We start from the raw sequence: 22,759 nt of genomic DNA, 5'->3' as shown, positions 1-22,759 counted from the left end.
AGTGTCAGAGAAAACAGAAGAGGGAGAAGTAACAAAAGACAGACAGATGGATGGGTGGAAGGATGGATGAATGGATGGATAGGCGGATGGATGGATAGATAGATGGATGGAGACAGAGACAGAGAGGGAAGGCAGATGAAGAGAAAGCTTCCTGTACCATCTGCAGGGGAGGTGATGACCCACTGAATAAATGCTGCATGTGTCAATCAGTGACTGACAGCTGTTTGGCTCTAAAAGAATTGTTGGTATCATTTTCATTGAAGAAGGGGAAGTAACTGGCTGATTGGAGAGAGTTTGAGTGAGTGGGAGGGGAAGGATAGAAAAGAATGAATATGAACAACTTGAGATTTTTTTTTCTGCCAAGGAGAACAGGGTCTCCCTTTGCTGTACTCTCCACTCGCTTATGTTTTAATTTCATATAAATGAAATTAAATGAAATTAATTAAATGAAATGGGAGCGATAGCAATGAACCATGTGTGTGATGCTCCTGGGGATGATCTAGTAAGGGATAAAGTTTAGGGGAGACAGAAGGTAGGAAAGAGGGAGACAGACACACACAAAGGAGAGGGGAAACAGAGGAGAGAGTGAGAGAAAAGAGGGATAGAGAGAGGTTGTCCTGTGCTGTGAAGCAGCTCAGCACAGGGGATTCATGTTCCATAGTAACATAGTGTGGGCAGGAATGGCAGCGCATGTGGTTGAGATGCCAGTTCCTGAGATGTCACAGTGATCATTCTAAACACAAATGAGTCAGAAACTCCTGAGCTTCTCTACTTATCAAAGAAATGGAACACAAACTCAAATATTTACCTTGTAAGAATGGTCAGGCATAGCATAATTTTACCCAGGGTTAAAAATAGAATGAGGGAAATGACTATTTATATATGATTGGCATATGATATTTTTCAAAACCAGAAAATATTTTTCAAAGCCACGATGGAACCAGAAATCTTTATATGGGACTAGGAACATGGTTCAGGCAGTAAAGTGACTGCCACACGAACATGAGGACCTGAGTTCAGATCCCAGAACTGCAGAAGAAGGCAAATGTGGCATCACATCTGAAATCCTAGCACTGCAGAGATAGAGACTGGAGGACCCCAGAGCCCCCTGGCCAGCTAGTCTATAATAACTGGTGGGCACCATGTTCAGTAAGAGACCTGTCTCACAGTATAAGGCAAAGAGTGGTAGATATTCAACGTCAACTCTGGCCTCCATGTGTATACACTCACACACACACACACACACACACACACACACATACACACACATGCACGCACACACTCATGCATGCTCACATACGCACACATGCACACACACACACAAATACACACACATACGCTCTCAACATAAAGAGAATAAAATTTGTCTCATCATAAATAATATTGAAAGACAAAATCATTAAAGGGAAATAAATATTTGACTTCAAGTATGTTCAATATTAATTTTTCTCTTCCTACTGGTAGCAGAATCTTTAAGACTACCCTAGTTGGTTAGTGTTTTTTCAACTTGACACAAACTAACATCTTCTGGTGAAAGGAACCTTAATTGAGGAATTTCTACAATTGCATTGGCCTGTGGGTATGTCTTTGAGACATTTTCTTGATTAATGATGGATGTGTGGGTGGGGGGCGCTGCCTCACTGTGGGTAGTGCTCCCCTCAGCAGGCGATTCTGAGTGATCTAAGAAAGCAGGCTGAGCAAGCTATAGAGAGCGGCCAGTCAGCAGCGCTCCTCCATGGCCTCCGCATCTGCTCCTGCCTCCAGGTTCTTTGTCTTCCCTTTATGATAGACTATAAAGATGAAATAAACGTTTTCTTCCCCAAGTTGCTTTTGGCATAGTGTTTCTCACGGCAAAAGAAAGCAAACCAAGACACAACCTAAACAGCTGACCGTTAGGCAGCAGTGACATCTGGCCTGCTTAGTCCATACAGCACAGTACCACGCTAGTTCTAATCCACAGGGATTTTTAATGACACAAATAGCTGTAATATGTGTTATGTAAGAAAAAGCAGGTCACAAAGTAGGTTGTGTAACATAAATTCTCTGGGTATTTCTTCAAGTATGACATTTACATTTGTACAACCACAGGAAAAAGACCGGAAACCCAGTCATTCAAATAAACAATAACCACGGTCACCCCGGGGTAGTGAAATTATAAACATTTTGACATAATTGGTTCTTGCTTTTATAAGATAAATTACGGGCTTAAAATTTTAAGTTAAAAGTTCACTAGATAGTTGATATTTAACGAGTACCTATTGCATGATATGACAAGCACCCAAGACACTAATCCTGAGTTTATCTCTTTTTAATAGCTGTGTTTTGTCAGGTGAGGCACCCGTTTGTAAGCCCGGCACTCAGGAGGCAGAAGCAGGACTGAGTGTGTGAGACTTGCCTGGACTACATAGCCAGACCCCATCTAGAGCCCTGGAAGAATCAAAGGAACAAACAAGAGAGCTGTTTTACACATTAAGTAACTGCAGTTCAGAGGAAGGATGGCCGTTTCCCTAGTCTTGAGCCCTTCGTAATTCAGTGGATGAGGTCCTTTCTGCCCATCTAAATAAGAAAGCTATTCACACATGCCAGGAAGCTGCTCAACCAGCTTGTGTCCTAGATCAGTGTTTAATGGGAATGCGTGAGCCACATATGTAATTAAAAATTTTTAACCAGTTGTATTAAAAAGTTAAAAAGAAAAGGGTGAACCTTTCAAATATTGTAACTATTCCAAATATTCCAACATATTATAATTACAATATACAATAAATATTTTAGAATTATTCATGAGCGTTACATGCATTCTTTTTTCATAAGGTTTTTGAAACATGCTTATACTACAAAGCATGTTAGCATGTTAGCACGTGTCCAGCCTCACACGTGCCTGGTGGCTAGCATCTTGTATTGCACGGCTTTAAAGGATGGTCTCATTTACTGCAATGCACTATAAAAGCAATCTGAGTACAACAGAGCCTCGCCCTTCGTTTGTCATGGAGGCAAAACACTGTGGAGTCTGCTTAGGCTGTGTGTCATTAAGAACTCGAAGTCGAGTTTAATTGCTTGTTTTAGATTCTAAAGAGATTGCGGCTTTAATTTCCTCACATTTAGATGAATTAATCATATGGATGAGACATAATTGTGCGATGGTCCATTTAGCTGTGTCAGATCCAAAGTCAATATGTAGACTACTATAGCAAGATAACAAGTAATTTATAATTTATTGTTGATAGGTATATTAAATTTTATACTGCTTGCTCATAATTAATATTCTGAGATCTGAATCTGAGTGCTGTTTAACAATGGGGCCTCACAAACATAGCCAATGCTCTAGTATCATGTTTTTCAACTTAATTATTTCCATTTATCGTTTTTGTTGGTTCCATTCAAGACAGTGCTTTAGCACTCTGAGAAAATTTCAGTTTGTGTATTTGTCTCTGAAATTATTCAGAAATAATTACATTACAGAAAATCTTAATAATGTGAGAGGACCTTTTGTCTATGTGTTGCTTTTATTGGTTAATGAATAAAGAACTGCTTTGAGACTATGGCAAGGGCTGAACAGAACTAGGCGGGAAAACCTAGGCTGTATGCTGGGAGAAAGAAGGGTGGAATTAGAGAGAAGCCATGGAGCCACCGGAGATAGACGCTAGGAACTTTACCCCGTAAACGACAGTCACCTGGCAATATACAGATTAATAAAAATGGGTTAAATTAATATAAGAGTTAGCCAATAAGAAGCCAGAGCTAATGGGCCAAGCAGTGATGTAATTAATACAGTTTCTGTGTGATTATTTCTGGTCTAAGCTAGCTGGGCAGTGGGGAACCAACAAGTGGCCTCCTCCAACATTTTAAAATAGAGGTAAGTGAAGAAGACAAACGGCATTAGTCTAAATCCCAGAGTGATCTTAGAGTAAAATTTTTGTGTGTTGTTCATGAAAAGGAAAGTTATGCACATAGCCACTGCTCCCCTATTTAATCCCCCTCTTGCTGTTCTTTTGTTCAATGTTGCTAGTAGACTTTCTCCTGCATTTTAAGTAGTCTACTAGATATCCCTTTACGAACATTTTCTCCTTAGATGCATACTAATATAATATGTGATTATATTATACAACTTCAACCAATTTCCCATTTTTGAATAGTAGTTACTCTACATTTCAATGTTTGCTTAGAAACTTTAGAAATGAATTGGTTTGTCAATGTGTCTTTTTAATAATTCTGTGATTATTCTGCTTAGATGGCTTCTGGAAGTGGAGATTCTGAGTCAAAGGGTGTAAGAATATTGTTACACCTCTTTCCCCCAAATCAGCCTATGTTAGGTTCTCCTTTTCATCTCCTTTTAGTTTTTGTTTGTTTACTTTTTTTCTTAATTTTTTGAGACAGGGTGTCATGTAGTTCAGGCTGGCCTCAAGCTCCTGAACTGTCCCTCCAAAGCCCTGGAGTTCAGCCTTGTGCCCCCACACCCAGCACAAACTGTAGCAAATTTCACAATTTGGTTCATCTGTAAAAAGTCTCACTATTCAGTTCACCTTCTAGACTTAGTGATGAGGCCTTGGATATTGTTATCCTGAGGGAATATCACCAGGGTCCTGCTCATGGGTTTTCTTTGTGTCCCTATGTTTACCAACATGGTGTACCTCTGTCAATGTCCTTACATTTCCCCTTGCGTCAATGCAAACCGGATACTCTATTGCTTCTAAAAATGGACTCGGAAAGGCCAGCATCAGAAGGCAACATGGCCTAAGATGCTTGTGCATGTGTCTGTTGCCTAATGAAAACAAGAGAGATGACATGGGCTCACTGGTGAATAAAGGCCACAAAGCTTATACACACATACAGAGTGCCTAGGTCAGTCCCATGCAGGCTCCCTGGTTGGCAGTCCAGCAGGGTCTGTCTCTGACTCTTTTGCTGACTTTTGGGTCCCTCTTTCCTCATACTTGGTTGCCTAGCCCAGCCTTAAAACAAGGTGGGGGAGGATGCTTAGTTTTACTACAATTTTGTATGCCATATTTTGTTACTATCCAGGGGAGGCCTGCTGTTTTCTGAATTGAAATGGGAGGGGAGGAGTGGATGGGGAGCTCAGGAGAGGTGGGGGGAGATTGGAGGAAAGGAGGGATGAGAAACTTCAGTCAAGATGTGAAATAAATAAATAATTATTATAATAAAAACCTTCTAACTATATAAAGAGCAAAACAAAAGGAAAATTGCAGCGTAACCACCCGTGGATATTTTGTCCAGAAAATGTGTTCTCAGAGCTGTCGGAAAGGTCCAGTGCCTGAGCATGGTCAGTGTCAAGTTCTGCATGTGGACCTGCGCTGGCTGCGTGCCAAGAGTGAGTAAGAAGGGAGAAGCTCTGAGAAAGCCGTGTGACGCTTTGCTCTCCAAGGGTTCTAGCAGTCCCATTGGTTAGCTGACCCAGGCAGCCAGCGTTGACCACTGCACTCCCAGTCTCCTTGGTGCCTTCCCAGGGGAAATTCCCACTGTAGCTGACATTTGCGCCTGGTGAGGAATGGGTAGACACTGCAGACAATTTTCTTTTTCTCACATCGCTTTAGTAGCATTGTTACAAAAGAAAATTTTTCGCACAAATTCTAGTTTATAGCTTAATGCTATCTCATACCAGGAACCACATTTGGCAGTTATTCAACCTGCTTTGTGTTTGTTGCAAGAATAAAATATATTTCAAATTACTTTGTCCATGGCAGAGTGCATCCAATCAAGAAAAATCATGAATCTCATTTTTAAAAGCTTAAACATTTTTTATTTATATACATACATATAATGTGTGTGTGTGTGTGTGTGTGTGTGTTGTATGTGAATTCACTCGTGCATGCGATGTCTATGGAGGCCTGAATATGGCATCAGATCCCCCAGAGCTGGAGATAGAGGCAGTTGTGAACCACTTGAGAGAAACGCTTAAAACTGAGTCCTTTGGAGAACTGCAAACGCTTTTTACTGCAGAGCTGTCTCTCTAGCCCCAGGGCCGTGGAATAGGCCACAAAGTTCTCCTGGAGTTTGCTTTGTTTAATTGTATTTATTTGCATGATAGAAATTGTAAAATGTCAAAGTTTCATTTGCTATGTGCCGTTGGTCATGTCAGAGGAGCAGCAGGTGGCAGTTGAAGTTCAGGTGACAGCCCACCAGGAGGAAAATCACTGGTGGGTGAATCTCGGCTAGACAAGGTCCGGAGACCTGACTCTGGAATGTCATTTGTTTCTGCCGTGCACCTTTATATGTTTGCTGCTGCCATCTTTCTCTGGTATCTGGCGTGGTGTGAATGGGTGTAGGGTGATTCCCCACTGCCTGTAATGCAGTGTGTTTAGTTCATGGAAACATCCCCTTATACTGGAGATTTTTACCTGTGGATTATCATGAAGATGATTTCTTAGGCTGTCTAATTGATAATAATAATGTTAGTTTAAATAGGGTTTTGATGGTAAAAAAACAAGGAAGTATCACACATCTAGAACACATGAGCTTCTATTGAGGAGCCTTATAGACTGTGGCTTAGGTTCATGGTTAAGAAAAATAATTGAGTCCCAGTAGCCCAACTATCTTAAATTCTATTAATCTTAATGCCGGGAGATGTGTTCACAGTTTTCAGAATGCATGATACTTGAAACAAAGCTTTGAAAATCACTTTAAGGTAGACTAAGGTGTTTTGTCAACTAGCTTTGAGGTGAAAACCCCAAGAAGACAATCTAAAGTCTTAGAAAGGCACATAGCTATATGAGGAACTCATTAAGGTCAGGGAGCAGGAACAAAGCAGCCCAATTATCATTAGCAGGCATGCCTTGCTAAGATTGATTGATGACGAAAGGCAATGATTAATTCCTCACACCCATTTCTGCCCTCAGTCTCCTGCCGTAAGAAACTACCGATGAGTGGGTCTGCATCCTAAGGATTTAAAAGTAGAGCTGACTGTTGCTTTTTTTATATATAGAAAAGTTTAGATTTGTGATTCTTTGACGATTTCTTATATGATTACCTTTTGAGACAAGTAATAAAGTGATTTCTTTGTGACTGCAAAATGCAGCCTGGCAGTAAGAGACGACCTTGTTTGTTTACGCTCTGTTAATCTGTAACAAGTTGCTTGGGTATGAATGTACCTGGGTTTTGGGGGACAATTTGTTTTTTGCCTGTAATATGTGAAATATTTAATCACGTGAGGAAAACTGTGCTGTTTGATCAGGGCTTGGACACTCACGCAGCTCTCTCTTGGCTTCTAAAGTTTCCGTGGAGAGCATGTGCGGAGCTTTGCTAAGTTCTCTCATGACTTTACATGTTTTTCTTGCTGCTTTCAGGATCCTCTCTTGGTATGTACTGAAAAATGCATGGATGTCTGTTTGTATGTGAATGCACATGTGTGTGCACATTTGTGTGTGCGCTAGATGATGACTTCAGTGACATCCTTTGGAATGCTTCTTTGGAGATAGACTCTTGCAATGGTGTTGAGTTTTCAGTTAAACTAGACTGGTTGGCCATTGCCCTCCTGGAAGTCTTTGTTGCCACCTGCCTCCATCTCGTGCTGGGATTATAGGTGAGCGTTACCATGTCTGGCTTTTCATGTGGTGCTGGAGTTAAGTTCAGATTGCCGTGTTTGTGCGGCAGCCACTTCTGAGCCAGCCACCTCTCCAGCCCGGCCTTGTACTTCTGACTGTCTGTCCAGAATATATTCGTAGAGTGCGTCTCTTAGTCAAATCGAGGAGGGACCTCTGAGCTTTCTGGATCTATAGGTCTATCTGTTGTTTCAGAAATGGTTGGCAGTATTTTGGTGAGTAGATTCTCTATGCTTTTCCCTCTATTATTCTGGAATACTCATAATGCAAAAGTTTGCTCACTTAATGGTGTCAGATACGTCTCAAAGGCTCCTTTCATTCTTTGTAATTTGTGTTGCTTTTTTCTTAAAGATGTGTCTGGATTATTTCAAAATATCTGTCTTTAATCTCAGAAACGTTTTGTTCTGCTTGATGAATTCTGCGACTGAGGATCTCAACTATATTTTAATTATATTTATTGAGTTTTTAGCTCCAAGATTTCTAATTGATTCTATGTTGTATTTATTTGAATTAAAAAATTAATAAATATTGAATTTATATTGTGTATTTCATATTGTTTAGAAGTACATATACATTGTGGAGTCCTTTAATAGGTTCCTTAACAAGTACATTACCTCATACAGTCACTCATTTTCATTTATTTTTGTAACTAGTATATGAAGTGTGGATTTCATTGTGGTATTTTATTTCCTGACTGGTTCTTTCTTAGGCTAAGTCTTTGCTGAATGTCATATTCACATGACACGTTACTTTTGTAGTTTGTTGAATTGTCTGTATTTTGAGTTCGTTTTTAGGCAATTCTTTCATGTCTGTTGCTAGGGAGTCATTGTGTTCCTTTGAGATATCCTGTGTGTCACTTTGCTGTGTCATGTTTTTGTGACCCTACATTAACATTTGTGCATCTGACCAGTTGCTTCTATCATGTGTACAGGGTAACTTTGGTGGCAAGTCTATCTCCTGATGATGTTTCCTGGGGTGTTGATTGGACAGTCTGCATTGGCTTTGGTTTGAGGTAGGCACTTTAGTTCAGTGTCTGTGTAACTTCAGCTCTCACCAATTTGGTGATATCTGCAGGTGTCTCAGTGTCCAAGCTTGCAGGATTTGGGATTATTATCAGCAGCTGTATGATTTTATGGTATTGTTGGTATGGGTTTATCGCCTACATTGAATGCTGTGGGTTTGAAGTAACTGTTTCTTCAGGTTGCGGGGATGTTGCTTTCTTAGCGTGCCCATGTGCGTTGCTTCATGCCTGGTACTGATTCAAGGTGTTGTCAGTATCTGAAGCCTTCACTATGATTAGCAGAAGAAGTTTAGTGAATAGCAAGTCAACATAGGCTTTTTGGAATGACTCAAATGCGTGAAATTTAGTAGAATTCATCTTAGTTTGCTTTTATGCACAGTAATAATGCTCTTATACACTGTAAATATTTGTCACTCATATTGGCTTAATAAATTGAATAAATATTGGATGATTGGTCAGCAGTCAGGCAGGAAGTATAAGTGGGACAACCAGACTATGAGAATTCTGAGAAGAGGAAAGAGAGAGGCAGTCACCAGCCAGACACAGAGGAAGCAAGATGAGAATGCCTTACTGTAAAAAGGTACCAAGCCACATGTCTAGACACAAACCAGAATTATGGGTGAATTTAAGTCATAAAAGCTAGTTAATATAAAGCCTGAGCAATAGGCCAAATAGTTTATAATTAATATAAGCCTCTGTGTGTCTATTTGGGATTGAATAGCTGCGGGCTTCGGTGGGACAGAAACATCCAGCTACATTAGTTCTCTTTGTTTTATGAATGACCCGATTTGCTTCACCTTTTAGAAAATCCTAATGAAATGGTATGTATGAACCTCAGTGTTTGGAGGCGGAGACGGGTGAGTGGGGACTGAGGGCCACGCGTCTCCATTTCTGCACACTGAAATCCTGTCATGTTAGAAGTGCTTGGTAAACAAGCAAACTGAGAAGTCTGGGTGTGCTCTGAGGAAAAGAAAAGTTACAAAACACCCTTAATTATAAAATTTGGATAAACCAATAAAGTAGAAATGGTAAGTAGCTAACAGACTTTTCTTTTTGGTCTGAGGTATGTTTTAATTAATTTATGTGTTTTTATATGTGTGGGTGTTTTGCCTGCATTTATACCTATGCACCATATTCTCACCTGGTGCTCAGAGAGGCTAGAAGAGCGCATCCTATCACCTGGGATTGGAGATACAAATGGCTGTGAGCTGCCATGTGGTTCTGGGAATCGAACCTGGGTCTTAGTGCTCTTAACTCCTGAGTCATCATTCTCTTGAGTGCCTGTCTGAGATATTTCTAGTTGCAAAAATTTAGGATACTTTTAGTGTTTTCTTTAGGAAACTTTAAAACTTAAAGCAATTTTCTTTTTCAGAAAGTAGATAAGGGATTTTTTTTTATTAACCATGTAGCTTAGTGTATCTTGTTGCCATAATCCCCAGGGAACCGGTTAACTTGGAGTAGAACTTTGTAAGGTAGAAACTAACTGTCTTGGTTATTTTCTGCACTTGTTTTTGTAATTAGAAAAAAAAATCAAGGTTTGGTTAGGAGAGATAAATATTCAAGTTTTCGTTTAGAAGCACCCGTATGTCGAATATAATTTTATTTCAGAGGCTAAAAGGCATGTTTCTAAGAAATGGCTGCTCTGTTGCTCTGAGGAAACTCTGCTATGATAACACTCACTTTTCTGGATTTCACTGTGCCAGCTCTCTCTCTCTCTCTCTCTCTCTCTCTCTCTCTCTCTCGTCTCTCTGTACATGCATGTACATGTGTGTGCACATGTATGTAGGTCTGTATGGTGAATCTTGCTCTCTCTTGGGAGCAAACAGCCATCTAATAGATATGTGTAGTTGTTCTGTTATTATTGCCCATGTGAATATTTGCCTTAAGATTTAGGCCTGCTCCTCTGGAAACTGCTATAACTATTCTAGAAATGATAATATTATGATATTTAACATGCCATTTCCTTGCAGCATGTTTTTTTAATTTTAATTTTTGTGTACTAGAAAAATGACTTACAACTTGTGTAATTTTAGTAACTAGAACAAGATAGCTGAGATGTGGAGCTTCTCAAATCAACGGGAAGGTCAAAATGGATATCATTGCTGTACATGCTTACTTAGTTTTAAATATCTGGTTTAAATGTTTTATAGTCAACTCAAACATTTAAGTGTTTTTAAATGTCATTAAGATAGCAACTAATTAATATATTCACACAGTTTATTAAAGTAAACCAAATGCCACAAATTCTTCTGTTGCCTTTGTATTTATTTATAGGAGTGTGCGCTGCTTAATGTGTGCTTGCATTTGAGAAGCATTTCAGTAAATGTTTGCTCTTCACACATTGTGGACAGCTACAATCTTGCACTACTATTCGGTAGGCAAAACCATCAAAGTAATTAGTTTAAATCTACTTATCTATTTATCAAGCCATTCAAGTCATTTTAAAAATTATGGAAAAGGTTGCTTGTGGATTATGTTAGGCTGAGTTCTGCAGACACAAAACCAAGACAGGCTCTTAGAATGATGGAGTTTTGGAGGATGCTCTAAGATAGATTGTGAGGGAGAGGGGAGGATGCCTAGGCAGGAGGGCATCTCGGTGGAGGCTGACTAATGTCAATTGAGCTAGACTGGCATCAGCATTGCCCCCTTTAGAGGGAATTTACCTGGCTAACATTGTTGACCTATGTCTACATTCAGCTGCTATTAGTGACTGGCCTTGGAAATGGCGTGGGAGGGGAGTCTTAGAATGTGGTGTTTCTGCTCTGGCCCAGGAAAGTTCTCCACAGAAGAGAAGGGTCTCTAGGTGTCACCAGCCAAGACTCACAGTATCTTGGTGATGGAGATCCCCCTAAGAAACAGCCACTATTGTATAGATGGATAGTAGTTTAAAAGGACAGGCACTTACTGGATTAGGGTTCTGTCCCTTTCTTTTCCTCTTTGGAGAAAACCCACATACATACGAATCAGATAAGGATGGAAATTCAGCTGTGCTCAAGACCCTTTGATTTTAGAAATAATTTAAAACATTAATAAGGACGTGGACTTTAGTTCTGGTCTTCTATCGCTTGGGGGATGGTACTGAGGAGTTTCTCCTGCTAACCACTGTTAAAATGCATGCACATTACCGTGAGTGAAAATGGTCCTTGAGAGGGGATCAGAGGCATTGTCCTTGACAACCCGAGGGCACTTTAAATGCCAAGTGCACTCAGGGAAGCTTTTCTCCTGGGTTAATTTTCCTACTTGAGATGTTTTATTTGCAGAAGCCTTTGGCTGTTCTGCACATGCAGAACCTATCCAGTTGGAACCAAAACACTTAGTGTATTCATGAATGAATACATTTGATACCTTTCCTGAATTAGATCATTATGACACACTGAACAGTTTCCTTTGGATGGACCATCTTTCACCTTTCTTTTCTTCCTTGGATGTAGTAGGTATGGAGAATTTTCTCTTTTGAAATTGTTTTTCTCTTGCTCCTTATCAGTGGACTGAAGAAACTAGATGACCTTGTGTGAGGATGGTGGAATGCCCATTAGCTACTCTCACTTAAAGGTGTCTTATTTTCTTACAATGTCAAATGTTTCTCAGAGGCAGAAAAATACCTGGAAAAAAATTGAATTGCATAATTTAAGTTGTAAGATCATTGATAACAGTAGAAATAAACAATGGTAATCTATCTTGGATCAAAGAAATATTCATTACTATTAATAGTTCCTCTGATTGCATCTGTATTTGATTATTCTAATTTACTTAACAGGAGTAATAATAACATGCAAATAAAATCAGACTATAAAGAGGCATTAATTCAGCTTAGAGTTCAAACTGACAGTGCAACTTTTTCACTTTGCAACAGACTTTGTCAATACTTCATGTAGATCATGAATCATATTCCAGCGCCTGGTAGAAGTGGGAAATGGGGGGATGCGCTGTGGAGATGGTTCAGTGTTAAAAAGCACTTCCGGAGGACCCGGGTTCAATCCCCAGCACCCACAAGGCATCTTGCAATTGTCTGTAACTTTAGTTCTGGGGGATCTGATACCTTCCTACTAATGCACATAAAATAATGTTAAATAAATTATATATGTAAAAAGTGGTGGGAAGGGACTAGGCATGTTGGAATGGAGTGGACACAGGATTAGGGCATATGCAGGGTCTTGTTTACAAGTGATTTCTTGGTAAAGGTTCTTCCACCAAGCCGCACAATTTTTATTTCAACCCCTGAAAACCAAATAGTAGAAGGAGAGAACTGATGACGGAAGTCACAAAATAATCCCACACCAGTTCAGAATTATGAATAATAAAGGGTTATTTATTTAAGGGAAACTTATAGATCACTGTCCTAGATAACAGTCCTCTGCACAAACAGGAACAGAGACTAGAAGTGAGAGCGCAAGCACACACTTTACAACTGCATTTGCAGTGTAAGAGACCACGCCCAAGTGGGCTGGTGTCTTAAATGCTATCGGCTGAAGGAACGGAATGTGCTCCCACAGCAGAGAACTGACTCAGGTTAGAGGCTCTACAACTTCCTGGGCACCCATGTACACACACACACACACACACACACACACACACACACACACACACAATGCATGCAATGAAATCTCAACAAAAATATTATTTAGTCACCAGAAATGCAGCACCATTGTTCTTCCCACCACCAGTCTGTGGTGTTATCCACAAAGCAGGAGGTAAAGAGAATAAAGTAAAAGATTATTTGACTTGCCTCGGAGTGTAGACCTCAAATAAATGCCAATCTGTCTTTATTTCCCTTTATGTAAAATGTTCATCTATTTACATCTGTGCTTTTCTCCAGTGTAGAAATGGGGACTTTGTTGAATAAGAAAAATGTCTTTTTAGTCTTTATCCCTAATAGCTGTTTTCCAGTGTTTATCTACTTCGTTCACTGGTGACGATTTTTAAAATATTGCTAAAGGGAGAAAAGATTGCTTTGAAAAATAAATAAAATAAAGAAATAGAATACCGCTAAAGGCAAACTAGAACAAATATTAAGAGAATATTGTGTTTCACCAACATCTTCAAGTTGTGCCTGGAACACTGACAAGATTGAACCAATGACTGAACAAATCCACTGTAGGTGGGCTTAGTACTTCTCTGGAAAGTGCTCAGTGGTTAGCACTAAGGAAAAATGTCTCAGTCGGGCATGTCGGTGCATTCCCAAGGTCCTTCTTCCCGGGCTTAGTTGTGTAGGGGTGGGGTGACACTGGGCTTCTTTTGAGAGCAGCCTGAACAAATTAGTAAGACGCTATCTTCGAAGAAAGCCTCCTCCTCTGTGATTATTATAAGTCCCTTAAACTCCATGTTTGCTCATGTCTGTGTTGTGATGTTTTTTATTGCTTCCAGAAACTTCCAGCTAAGCGAAGAAGAACAGTGGATTTACCAGGCTGTCTTAGATCAGTACCCTGGAAATCTCCTTGGCAGAAGGACTCTGTACTTGGACATGTTACAAAGACACTTTCCTCACAAATCTAGGCATCTTTTGGTGAGTGCATCCCTATGATGAATATGTATATCCTACACACCTGTGAACTGCAGAGTTTAGTGGTCCCTAGTTAGTAAGCAGCCAAATTTATGCCTGTTAAATAGTTGTGGTGGTTTGAAAAAAAATAACCTCCATAGGGAGTGGCACTATTAGGAGGTGTGGCCTTGTTGGAAGAAGTGTGCCACTGAGGGGGCAGGCTTTGAGGCCTCTTTATCTCAAGCTTCCTTCAGTGTGATGGTCAGTCGACTTCCTGTTCCCTGCAAGACATAGCATCCCCAGCTCCAGCACCATGTCTGCCTGCACACACTGCCATGCTCCCCTTTCTGATCATAATGGAGTGAACCTCTGGAACTGTAAGTGAGCCACCCTCATGAAATGCTTTCTTTATGAGTCGCCGTGATCATGGCATCTTTTCACAGTGGAGAAAACCCTAATTAAGACTCTGAGAAGTCTTTATTCCCCCCACTATAGAAGACACTGTCATAGGTTGCAAGCCTCTGTGGGTCCTGTTTTAAGTCCATAAAGTCTGGGGGGACGGCCAGGGCCAGTACTGTGCCCTCACCTGCTGGTAGACCATCCCCACAGTTTCCCAGCTGAAGAGCAGCTGGTCCCACCCCTGGAGTTCACGCCATCCCTTACCTGCTCACTATGGAGATTCTGCCTTATCTGGCTCTTGCCTGAAACTAGAATGCCCACCTTCTTCCCACAGAGCCCGGTCCACTTTCATCCTAGGCCTGGGAGAACCAGCATTTACCCTGGGAAATGTTACTGGCCTCTATCGACGCAGCTCGGCCTGCTTCCCACATGGTCCCAACCACAGATGCCACCTCAGGGACCAAAGACACAACTGAAAGTTGCCTGAGAAGAAACTGGGAAATTAGTATTTCATTCTGAAGTGGGCATGGCGACGATATTGAGAATCTAAAAATTACCATGTCCCCAATCAATTCAGTAGAACTTCCCTGATAACACGCATGTGCAGATTTAACTTTTAAACGAGCTGGGCTGTGAAATGTCACACGGGTCCCCTTTTAATACTGTTTCAAATGAAGAAGCCAATCGTACGCACTCACGTGCGTTTGGAAACAACTTCCCGTGAAAGTCCTTTAGTGCATGAGACCATGGATGAAGCACCATGGCTATCACTAATGTCTGCCGAGGAACTGGAAGAGCGCACTGCCTGTGTGGCGGTCATCTCCCCTCCGTCTTACCCTTCTCCATCCCACTCGCCAACCCTGTGTAGTAAATATCCGTTTCTTTATTTAATTTTTAGAGATAAAAAACCCTTTTTTGTTCATTTTATGCATTCTTCATGCCTTTCGCATCATGCCCCTATTCATCCCCATTCATCCCCCAGTCCCTTTGTATCTGCCCCCTGCCCTTGCAACTCGCCCCCTCCGCAATAAAATAAAATTATTTAAGAGAAAAAACTTCATTGCGGAAGCTGCAATGTGACACAGTGAGTCACGCAGTACAGCCTTTAGTCTTGACATCCTTACTTGCAAGTGCTCATTGCAGAGTCATCGGCCTGGTTTGAGGCCTCTGGTTTCTGCTACACCATCAATACTGGGCCCTCACTGGGACTCCTCTTGAATATCCTGTTGTTCTTTGTTGTGGAGATCCTGCAGCTTTGGATCTGCAGGACTGGCCCCTTCAGGTGCTCCCACAGATCATAGATGGGGTAGATGTTGGGATAGGCCAACTCATAGCCCTGGTTCTGGTCTAGCTGGTAGCTCACTCAGCCCATCAGCTTTCCTATATCCTTACCACCCTGTGCAGACTGCCCCAAGCCAGGCTTGTGGGCTTCCTTCAGTTTATGGTGCTGGATCAGGTCCCCATGCAGTAAATATTTAATTTTGGTCTTTAAGTAACTCATTATAGATCATTAAAAAGTTCTTAATTGATCAAATTAGAGGTTTCTTTTTATTCCCTCTTAGTTCTGCTTGCCTCTGCAACTAGCCATCAAGCGTAACCATAGATTTTTATATTTTATTACTATTGATGTGATAAAGATTTTTACATTTACTTTCTACGTTGGATTGATCACCATATATTTCTGCACGGTGTGTGCTTCCTTTCCTTGATGCTTGACAGATGTGGAGTGTATTTTTAGCTTTATAGAACGAAGCTAAGAAGTGTACAGACTGTGTGCTGTATCTAGTTCAAGTCAGATCATGATCCTAATTAATTCCGCCTGAAGCATTGCTTTATGTGGGGCATATCTTAGCTTGCTTTTCTTTTTAAACACTAGCCACTTAGGGATCAAATAACTGATCCGATTCAGAGGTGTGGGACATTTGAGGAAAGTGAAAGATCCCTTCCAGCAGCGACTCTCGTTTTCTGAATCACCTGCAGTGATTTCAGACACACCAGACTCCCCGTCTCTGCGCTTCCCCTAGCACTCTGTGCCCCCCAGGGAAGAAGTGCCTGCGACCCCCTTGAGAAGCCATGTCCCTCATGGGAGTGGGGGGAGGCCGGAAGGTGTCATCACCAGAACTACGTTTAAGCATCCTCACAGCTGATCACTTTAGTGACGAAAGGCAAAACTGTGACTTTCTAAGATTATTGTGGCACTAAAAAGTGTTTTATCAAAGTATGCTGTTTAACGGAAACATAATGTAATCATTTAAAATACCAAAATTGATTTAAAGTGGAATACTTAAAATTGCATATGGGAGACAGATTGCTCTCCGTTGAAACATTGCCATTTAAAATTAAGAGTCAGTGGTATCATTAGTTGCCAGTTAGGCACAGTCTCTGAAGACCGGAGCTCGTGTCTTGTTCCTGATTATGGTGAGGATGTTTATCCCTACTTGTTCAAAATCCTTGATTATAATGAAGTTTGTCCATTTCCTAATGGTGACATAAAATACAGGCCTGTTTCAGAGAGCTAAGTAACCGCTGTCTGTTACCTTTGTAGGTAGAACATGAAAAATACTGTGATCAGTATCACTTTGCTGGAGAGCAGAGAAGAATCCTGATAGACAATTGGACTAAAAGCAGGAAAGACTTCCTACAGAAAGCTATGCTGACCCTCCTCGAGGCCTGTGCAGCCCATGAAATGGAGAGCATGCTAGCCAAGGACAGGAAACGACAGCAGGAGCTGTGTGCTGATCTGAAGGCCAAGGTAAGGCGTCGCAATGGGTGCTTGGATACCAGGGTGGACACTTAAGAATCTACCAATGCCAGGTGGTGGTGGTGCATGTTGTTAATCCCAGCAGTCAGGAGGCAGAGACAGGCAGAGTTCAAGGCCAGCCTGGTCTACAGAGTGAGTTCGAGGACAGCCAGAGCTACACAGAGAAACCCTTTCTCCAAAACCAAAACCACAAACAAAAACAAGTCTACATCTGTTCAAATTCTACTTGAAGCTCACTCTCTGGAAAGCCCATCTTGATGACAACTGTTGGTTTGAACTGTAAGATATTGTAATTCATTCAGGTAAAAAATGGCCAGCATTCAGCACTTCTATAAAGCTCAACCTACAGTTATTGTAACAGGATGTCAATATTGGAATGTTGATGGTGACATCTAAAACCAGCCAGAGGTGCTGCCAGGTGTGTCTAGATGGACCTATCCAACACTGAGCCAGACCCTATCACACAGAAGAGCTGAAATGGCCAAGAAGATTCACATGGAACATGTAGTGGCCATACGTAGCTCTCAGCAAGGTATGAGGGTATAGCTGGGGCTTTGTTCCTCCTCCGAGCCAGTGAGGGGGCTTCATTATGCTCGGCGAGCTTGTGGTGGGAGGAATGGAGTGTGGGTGTCTGCTGTACAAGGGCAGATGCAGAGATGCTGTCTCCATGTGAGAACTGAAGGCGTGGGTTGTCGCTCTGCTGGAGCAAGTGCACGATCCTCTGCAGTCACAGGGGCCACTGAACAAGTTGTGTTCGCGTGCAACAAGATACAGTCATCTTGGTTTACTGCTAAGTAATATAGGAGGACCCAGCAAGAAATTTTATTCTCTTACTAGAAAAGAAGCCTGGCGAGTATTATGGTATAGTTCTAATATATCTAAAAACAAATGCCTGTTTGAAAAAAAAATGAGAGGAAACATGCTGGCTTGACATGTTTTAAAAAGTAGGAAGATTTCCTTTTCATGAGTTTGGAACCTAGGAAAGTAGAAGTTGCCTCTTCTAGGCTGATCTATCTCAGGCTACAGAGCTGGCACATGTTTCTCGCCCTTGGAGACTGACAGGGAACACAGGGTCAGGGGCTGGGCAAGTCCTCGCACTACTAGACTGCCTCTGTCCACACTGTGAGCATTGCCATTCGCCCTTGATCTGTGCCATGAGCCATGCTGTGCTGCTCTGGGGTAACTATGTGCAGTCAGGCTCTTAAGTGAGCGATGGAGTGAAGTTCACTTATTCTTTTCCATGGGAACATTGAGTATGATATTGTGCATATAGAACGAACGTCTGTGCTTCAGAGGCTTGCTCATGGCTTACCCCCTCTTCTGGCTTCATCTCTACGGATGGGTTTGGTCTACTCCAGGGGTTTGATGCACAGCAAGCCATTGAGGATACAGCGTTTAAGCTCCTTATGCTCACTGTATTTTGTTAGAACCTTGTTTCACATTGGAGCAATTTGCTCTTTGTAGTGCTGTGTAGTATTTCATTATATACACACACAGTTTATTTATACGGCTTTCCGATGCTTTGCTATTCTGAACACAAGCAGACGTGCCTTCCCGAACAGACATGCTTATTTCTGTTGCGTCTAGGGAAGCAGAGCGGGTAGATCACGAGGTCTGAGTGGCCGTAGGTTGAGTGAACAGTGCTTAAATAGCTCCCCGAAGACGCTATACAGATTTTCAGCCGACATCCTTTGCGTCCTGTTTTCACTAGCCTTGCCTCAGCCAGTCTCGAGCTCAGGCTGGTCGCTGAGGGCCTACAGCTTCCACGTGCATTTGAAATAAAGACCAGAGAACCCCGATGCTCGCTGTCCAGCCGCTGAACCTTCCAGCCAAGTCTTAGCTGCTCCTCTCTTAGGTCCCTGAATTTCTGTTCCTCACTATGTGTTCTTTACGTATTCTCCATACACGTTCTGTTATTTTTTATTTTCTCCCAGTCCACTGCTTGCCTCTTTACTCTTTTTGGCAGTGGTTTCGGATGAGCAGAACAGTTAACAGTGTTTTGTCTCTGCAATTCGTTCCTTTTTATCCCCGTTGCAGGTGCCTCTGTCTAGTCATGCTAGTCCTTTCGTGATGGCTGCGGCTTTGTTTCTTGTGTGATAGGGAGCCTTAGACTCTCCCATGACTCTCTGCCCCTCACTCTGCCCCTTCCCCTGCACTAGGTTGTCACTGGACACTGGTGCCCCCAGGGAACGAGTGCTCTCCCTCCCTCTTTATCCACAGCCCCTGGACCTTGGCCCTCAGCCTCCCCAGTGACCCTAAGGATGTTTTCCCCCATGACAAACTGCCTGGTGCCCCCTTAGTGGTTCTCTTGATGGAGATACTTTCCTGCCATGCTCAGAAGAGGATCTTTTCCTTCTCTTTCCAGCTCCAGGGGTCTGTTGGCCTGTTCTGTGTGCTTGCTGCCCTTCCCCATGAATCTGTAATATGCCCCTCCCACTTTCAGTTTCTCTCTTGTATACCTGCACTGCCATTAGAGACTCCCTTTCCTTGGACCTGTGTCTGTCGCTTCTGCCGGCGCTAGGATTTCATGCTCTGCTAAATCAAAATGTGAAAATCATTAAAATTTATCAGTTCATTACAGAGGCCTAGCTGCTGTCTTCCTGCACCTATGCACAGTGACCTCATCTGCAGGTGGTCTGCTGTAGGTGAGCCACCTCGCGTATCACCTGTGTCCTTAGAGACTTCTGTCCTAACTCAATTATGGCCTTGTGGTCTCTGCTGATGGGTTTGTGAAAAATTCTGACGAAGGTGAATCAGCTTTTGAATTCTTTTTTTTTTTTGCTGTGCAAGTAGGAGCGACATTCTTTTTCAACTTTTTATACCCAAATGGAAGCTGGAAGATCTTAATGAAATCCTGCTCATCAATGTTTTAGGTGCCCTAGTTAGAGTGCTGGCCAGTTGTAAGAGGTCATTATCAGGGGTATCCTGCCCAGGCAGGATTTTTGTGCCTACCTGGGTCCCCAACAAAGGTACATGTAACCCCCAAACAAAGGTAAAATGACAAGAGGTGACAACCTGGTAGGCTAGTCAGATGAAAATGTGCAGGACCCAGTAGGGACACTTTTTAGGGACGGTCCAGTTAGCAATTAAGGCAATGACATTGCTAGGGCAGCAAGAGTCAGCATTAGCCACCAGCTGGGTTTAGTTGTACCCTGTCAATGACATCAGAGGACAGTGCTTGACTCCCCTTGTCAGGCCTTCCCTCTTCCTTTGCTTTTCTGTGGGACCTGGAGAGCAAAGGTTCCAGGAAACGAAAAGAGAAGTCATTTTAGGATCATAGAGGAAAGGACCCTGATCTACTGGACCTGGATTCTGATGTCTGAGAGTGTGCTTTCTGATTTATAGCCCCTAGTCTGCTGAATTTGGATCTGGGAGCTCTCTAGGTCACAAACTGGGGTCTATAAGTCATAAAATGCTGCTTTTATTATTTCCCATACATCACACTGTCCAGTGTGTCCTCAGCACACTGAGGTCCTCTTGCTCTCCATAGTCTTTCTGACAGTCTGCTCAATCCCAAGCTTCAGCTGACATGTGAGGTGGCGCTGCAGCGCCTGGCTGACTGGAAGACAACACAGGCATATTCTCTCAGGAGAGATGTGACTACAAAAAGGCTACCAGGGTTTGAGTGTGTCACCCAAGGTTTGTGTGCTGGGAGGTGGGCACGGTGGAAAGTTGTTAGGTCACAGGAACACTTCCGGGGCAGGTAGCTCTTCCCAGTGTCCATTCGCTCTCATGAGAATGTGCTATTCTAAAGCAAGGTATGCGCTCTCTTGCATGTAGTCAGCCCTCTTTCTACTTCTCCATCATGACTTGAAGCCTCTGGATAGCCTCCTTAGGATACCAGCACCATGCTATTTGGACCCTCTAGCCATCAGCATTGCGAAACAAACAAAATTTTTTAGAAGTTATTTAACTTCACATGTTCTCTTAGAGCAACAGAAAAAAGATGAGGGTGAACGAATGCACCCGCCAGCGGGTGAGTGGGATTTAAAAGGGGAGACTTATGAACCCAAAGTTGTGGTGAAGTAGATTTTATTGTCCCGCAGATAGAGTGTTGCCATCAGAATTTGCATTCCTAATGGGGGAGGGCTAGGACTCAGTAAATAGCTGGGATGGAGATATATTATAAAAAGAAAGAGATAAATCTGTACATTGCGCAGTAATTTACAATGTTCAATTATGCTTACAGTTTTTGACATGGAAGAAACCATGAGATTTATTTCTTCAGCATCAGTTTATAGCTGAAAGCGGAGTCCTGAGAGATGAAGGGACTGCCTAGGGTTCATACTCGCTCATTCAGTTTGAAATTCAACACTATCTATCTCGGCCCCACACAGGTTTGCATACAAAGAACACCACAGAATAATGGAAGGTATTTATTATCCCGTTGGCCCCAGGTGTGCTATGTATTAGACCCACAGAATGTGGGAAAAAATATTACTTCATTGTATCATAAATTTGACCTTTCAAAAACTAATACACTAGCTATAATAAACATTAATTAAACATTTAACCATAATTTTGTTCTCAGGCTTAGAATTTAAAAGGTCTTTGGGGGAGTGAGTTAAATGATTTATGTCTTAAGAAAAGCCTTTGAGAAATTTTGGAATGCTGAATGCCTGTTCTTTGTCTTTTCGGTGGTCTGTCAGTAATGGCTGCTATAGCAAGGAGAGCTGGTTAGACCTCTCTCAGGATGAGACAGGGTGAAGCATGCGTTCATATCTCCTACTCCCACAAACCCTGCAGCCCTTGTGCTGTGTCCAACTCAGACCATCCTGTTATTTCTACAGGCAATTCTTCCATCCTGTCTTCACAGTTCAACCGAGGAGGCTTCCCTAAGATGTCTAGGTCTAGTCAGTGACTTTCTTTGCTTCCATGCCGAGTGACCGTGTATGGCTGTGGAGAAGACAGCAACCTCTAGATTCTCATGCCCCCTGGGAAGCTTGTTCTCTTTCTTCCCATTCCTTTTGTGACTATTATAATGCCCACCTGCACTCGCCTAATACTGTGCACCTGATGCCCGGACTCAGCGACAGACAACTGCCTGGTTATCAAGAAAATTATATCATTGGGAAATGAAACCACCCTCTTCATTCCCTCACACCACATGTTTTTCTGCCCTTGGTGGTGCCAGCCTTCCTGGCCAGGCTTCCTGTGAATGTTCCCAACAATGCCACCTGCATGTTCAGGTTCAGTCCTCCCGAACACTTGCTACTTTTCTAGCCGATCCTGGAGCCTGCAGACTTTCTAATTGCACTTTCATGCTCCAAGATCTTCTTAGTGTTTTCCTCAACTTATAGACCTTTTTCTCTGCAAGGAAACCTCGGGTCTCAAAGTCGTGCTCTGCACCTAGGGAGTCCACAGGTTCTCAGGAAGTCATTTAGGTACCCATTAGGGGTGAACCCTCACTGACACAGAACAGTTTAGACTCCACTACTGATCCCGCTGCCTTCGTCCAGCCGTTCTGTCCAGGGCTGAAGAGCAAGCCGCCTACTCCGTTCTCACCACCCAAGAGAGCATGTGAGCCAGAGGAGATGAGACCCTCTCCC

At 42.3% G+C, this 22,759-nt stretch overlaps 1 protein-coding gene across 1 annotated transcript in view; it reads left to right on the top strand.

Moving 5' to 3' along the window:
• The window catches only part of Ccdc148 (coiled-coil domain containing 148), a 262,678-nt gene that overhangs the window by 104,302 nt on the left and 135,617 nt on the right, over positions 1-22,759 (top strand). The window contains exons 8-9 of the mRNA XM_048426217.3: positions 13,936-14,074; positions 16,995-17,201. Coding sequence (XP_048282174.1) covers positions 13,936-14,074; positions 16,995-17,201 — 346 coding nt within the window. The remainder of the gene's footprint in view (positions 1-13,935; positions 14,075-16,994; positions 17,202-22,759) is intronic.

The sequence above is a fragment of the Myodes glareolus genome, chromosome 21 (genome assembly GCF_982192425.1).
Source record: "Myodes glareolus chromosome 21, mMyoGla1.1, whole genome shotgun sequence".
Lineage (NCBI taxonomy): Eukaryota > Metazoa > Chordata > Mammalia > Rodentia > Cricetidae > Myodes > Myodes glareolus.
The sequence above is the reverse complement of the archived record's forward strand: the minus strand, read 5'-3'. Positions and strand labels throughout refer to the sequence as shown.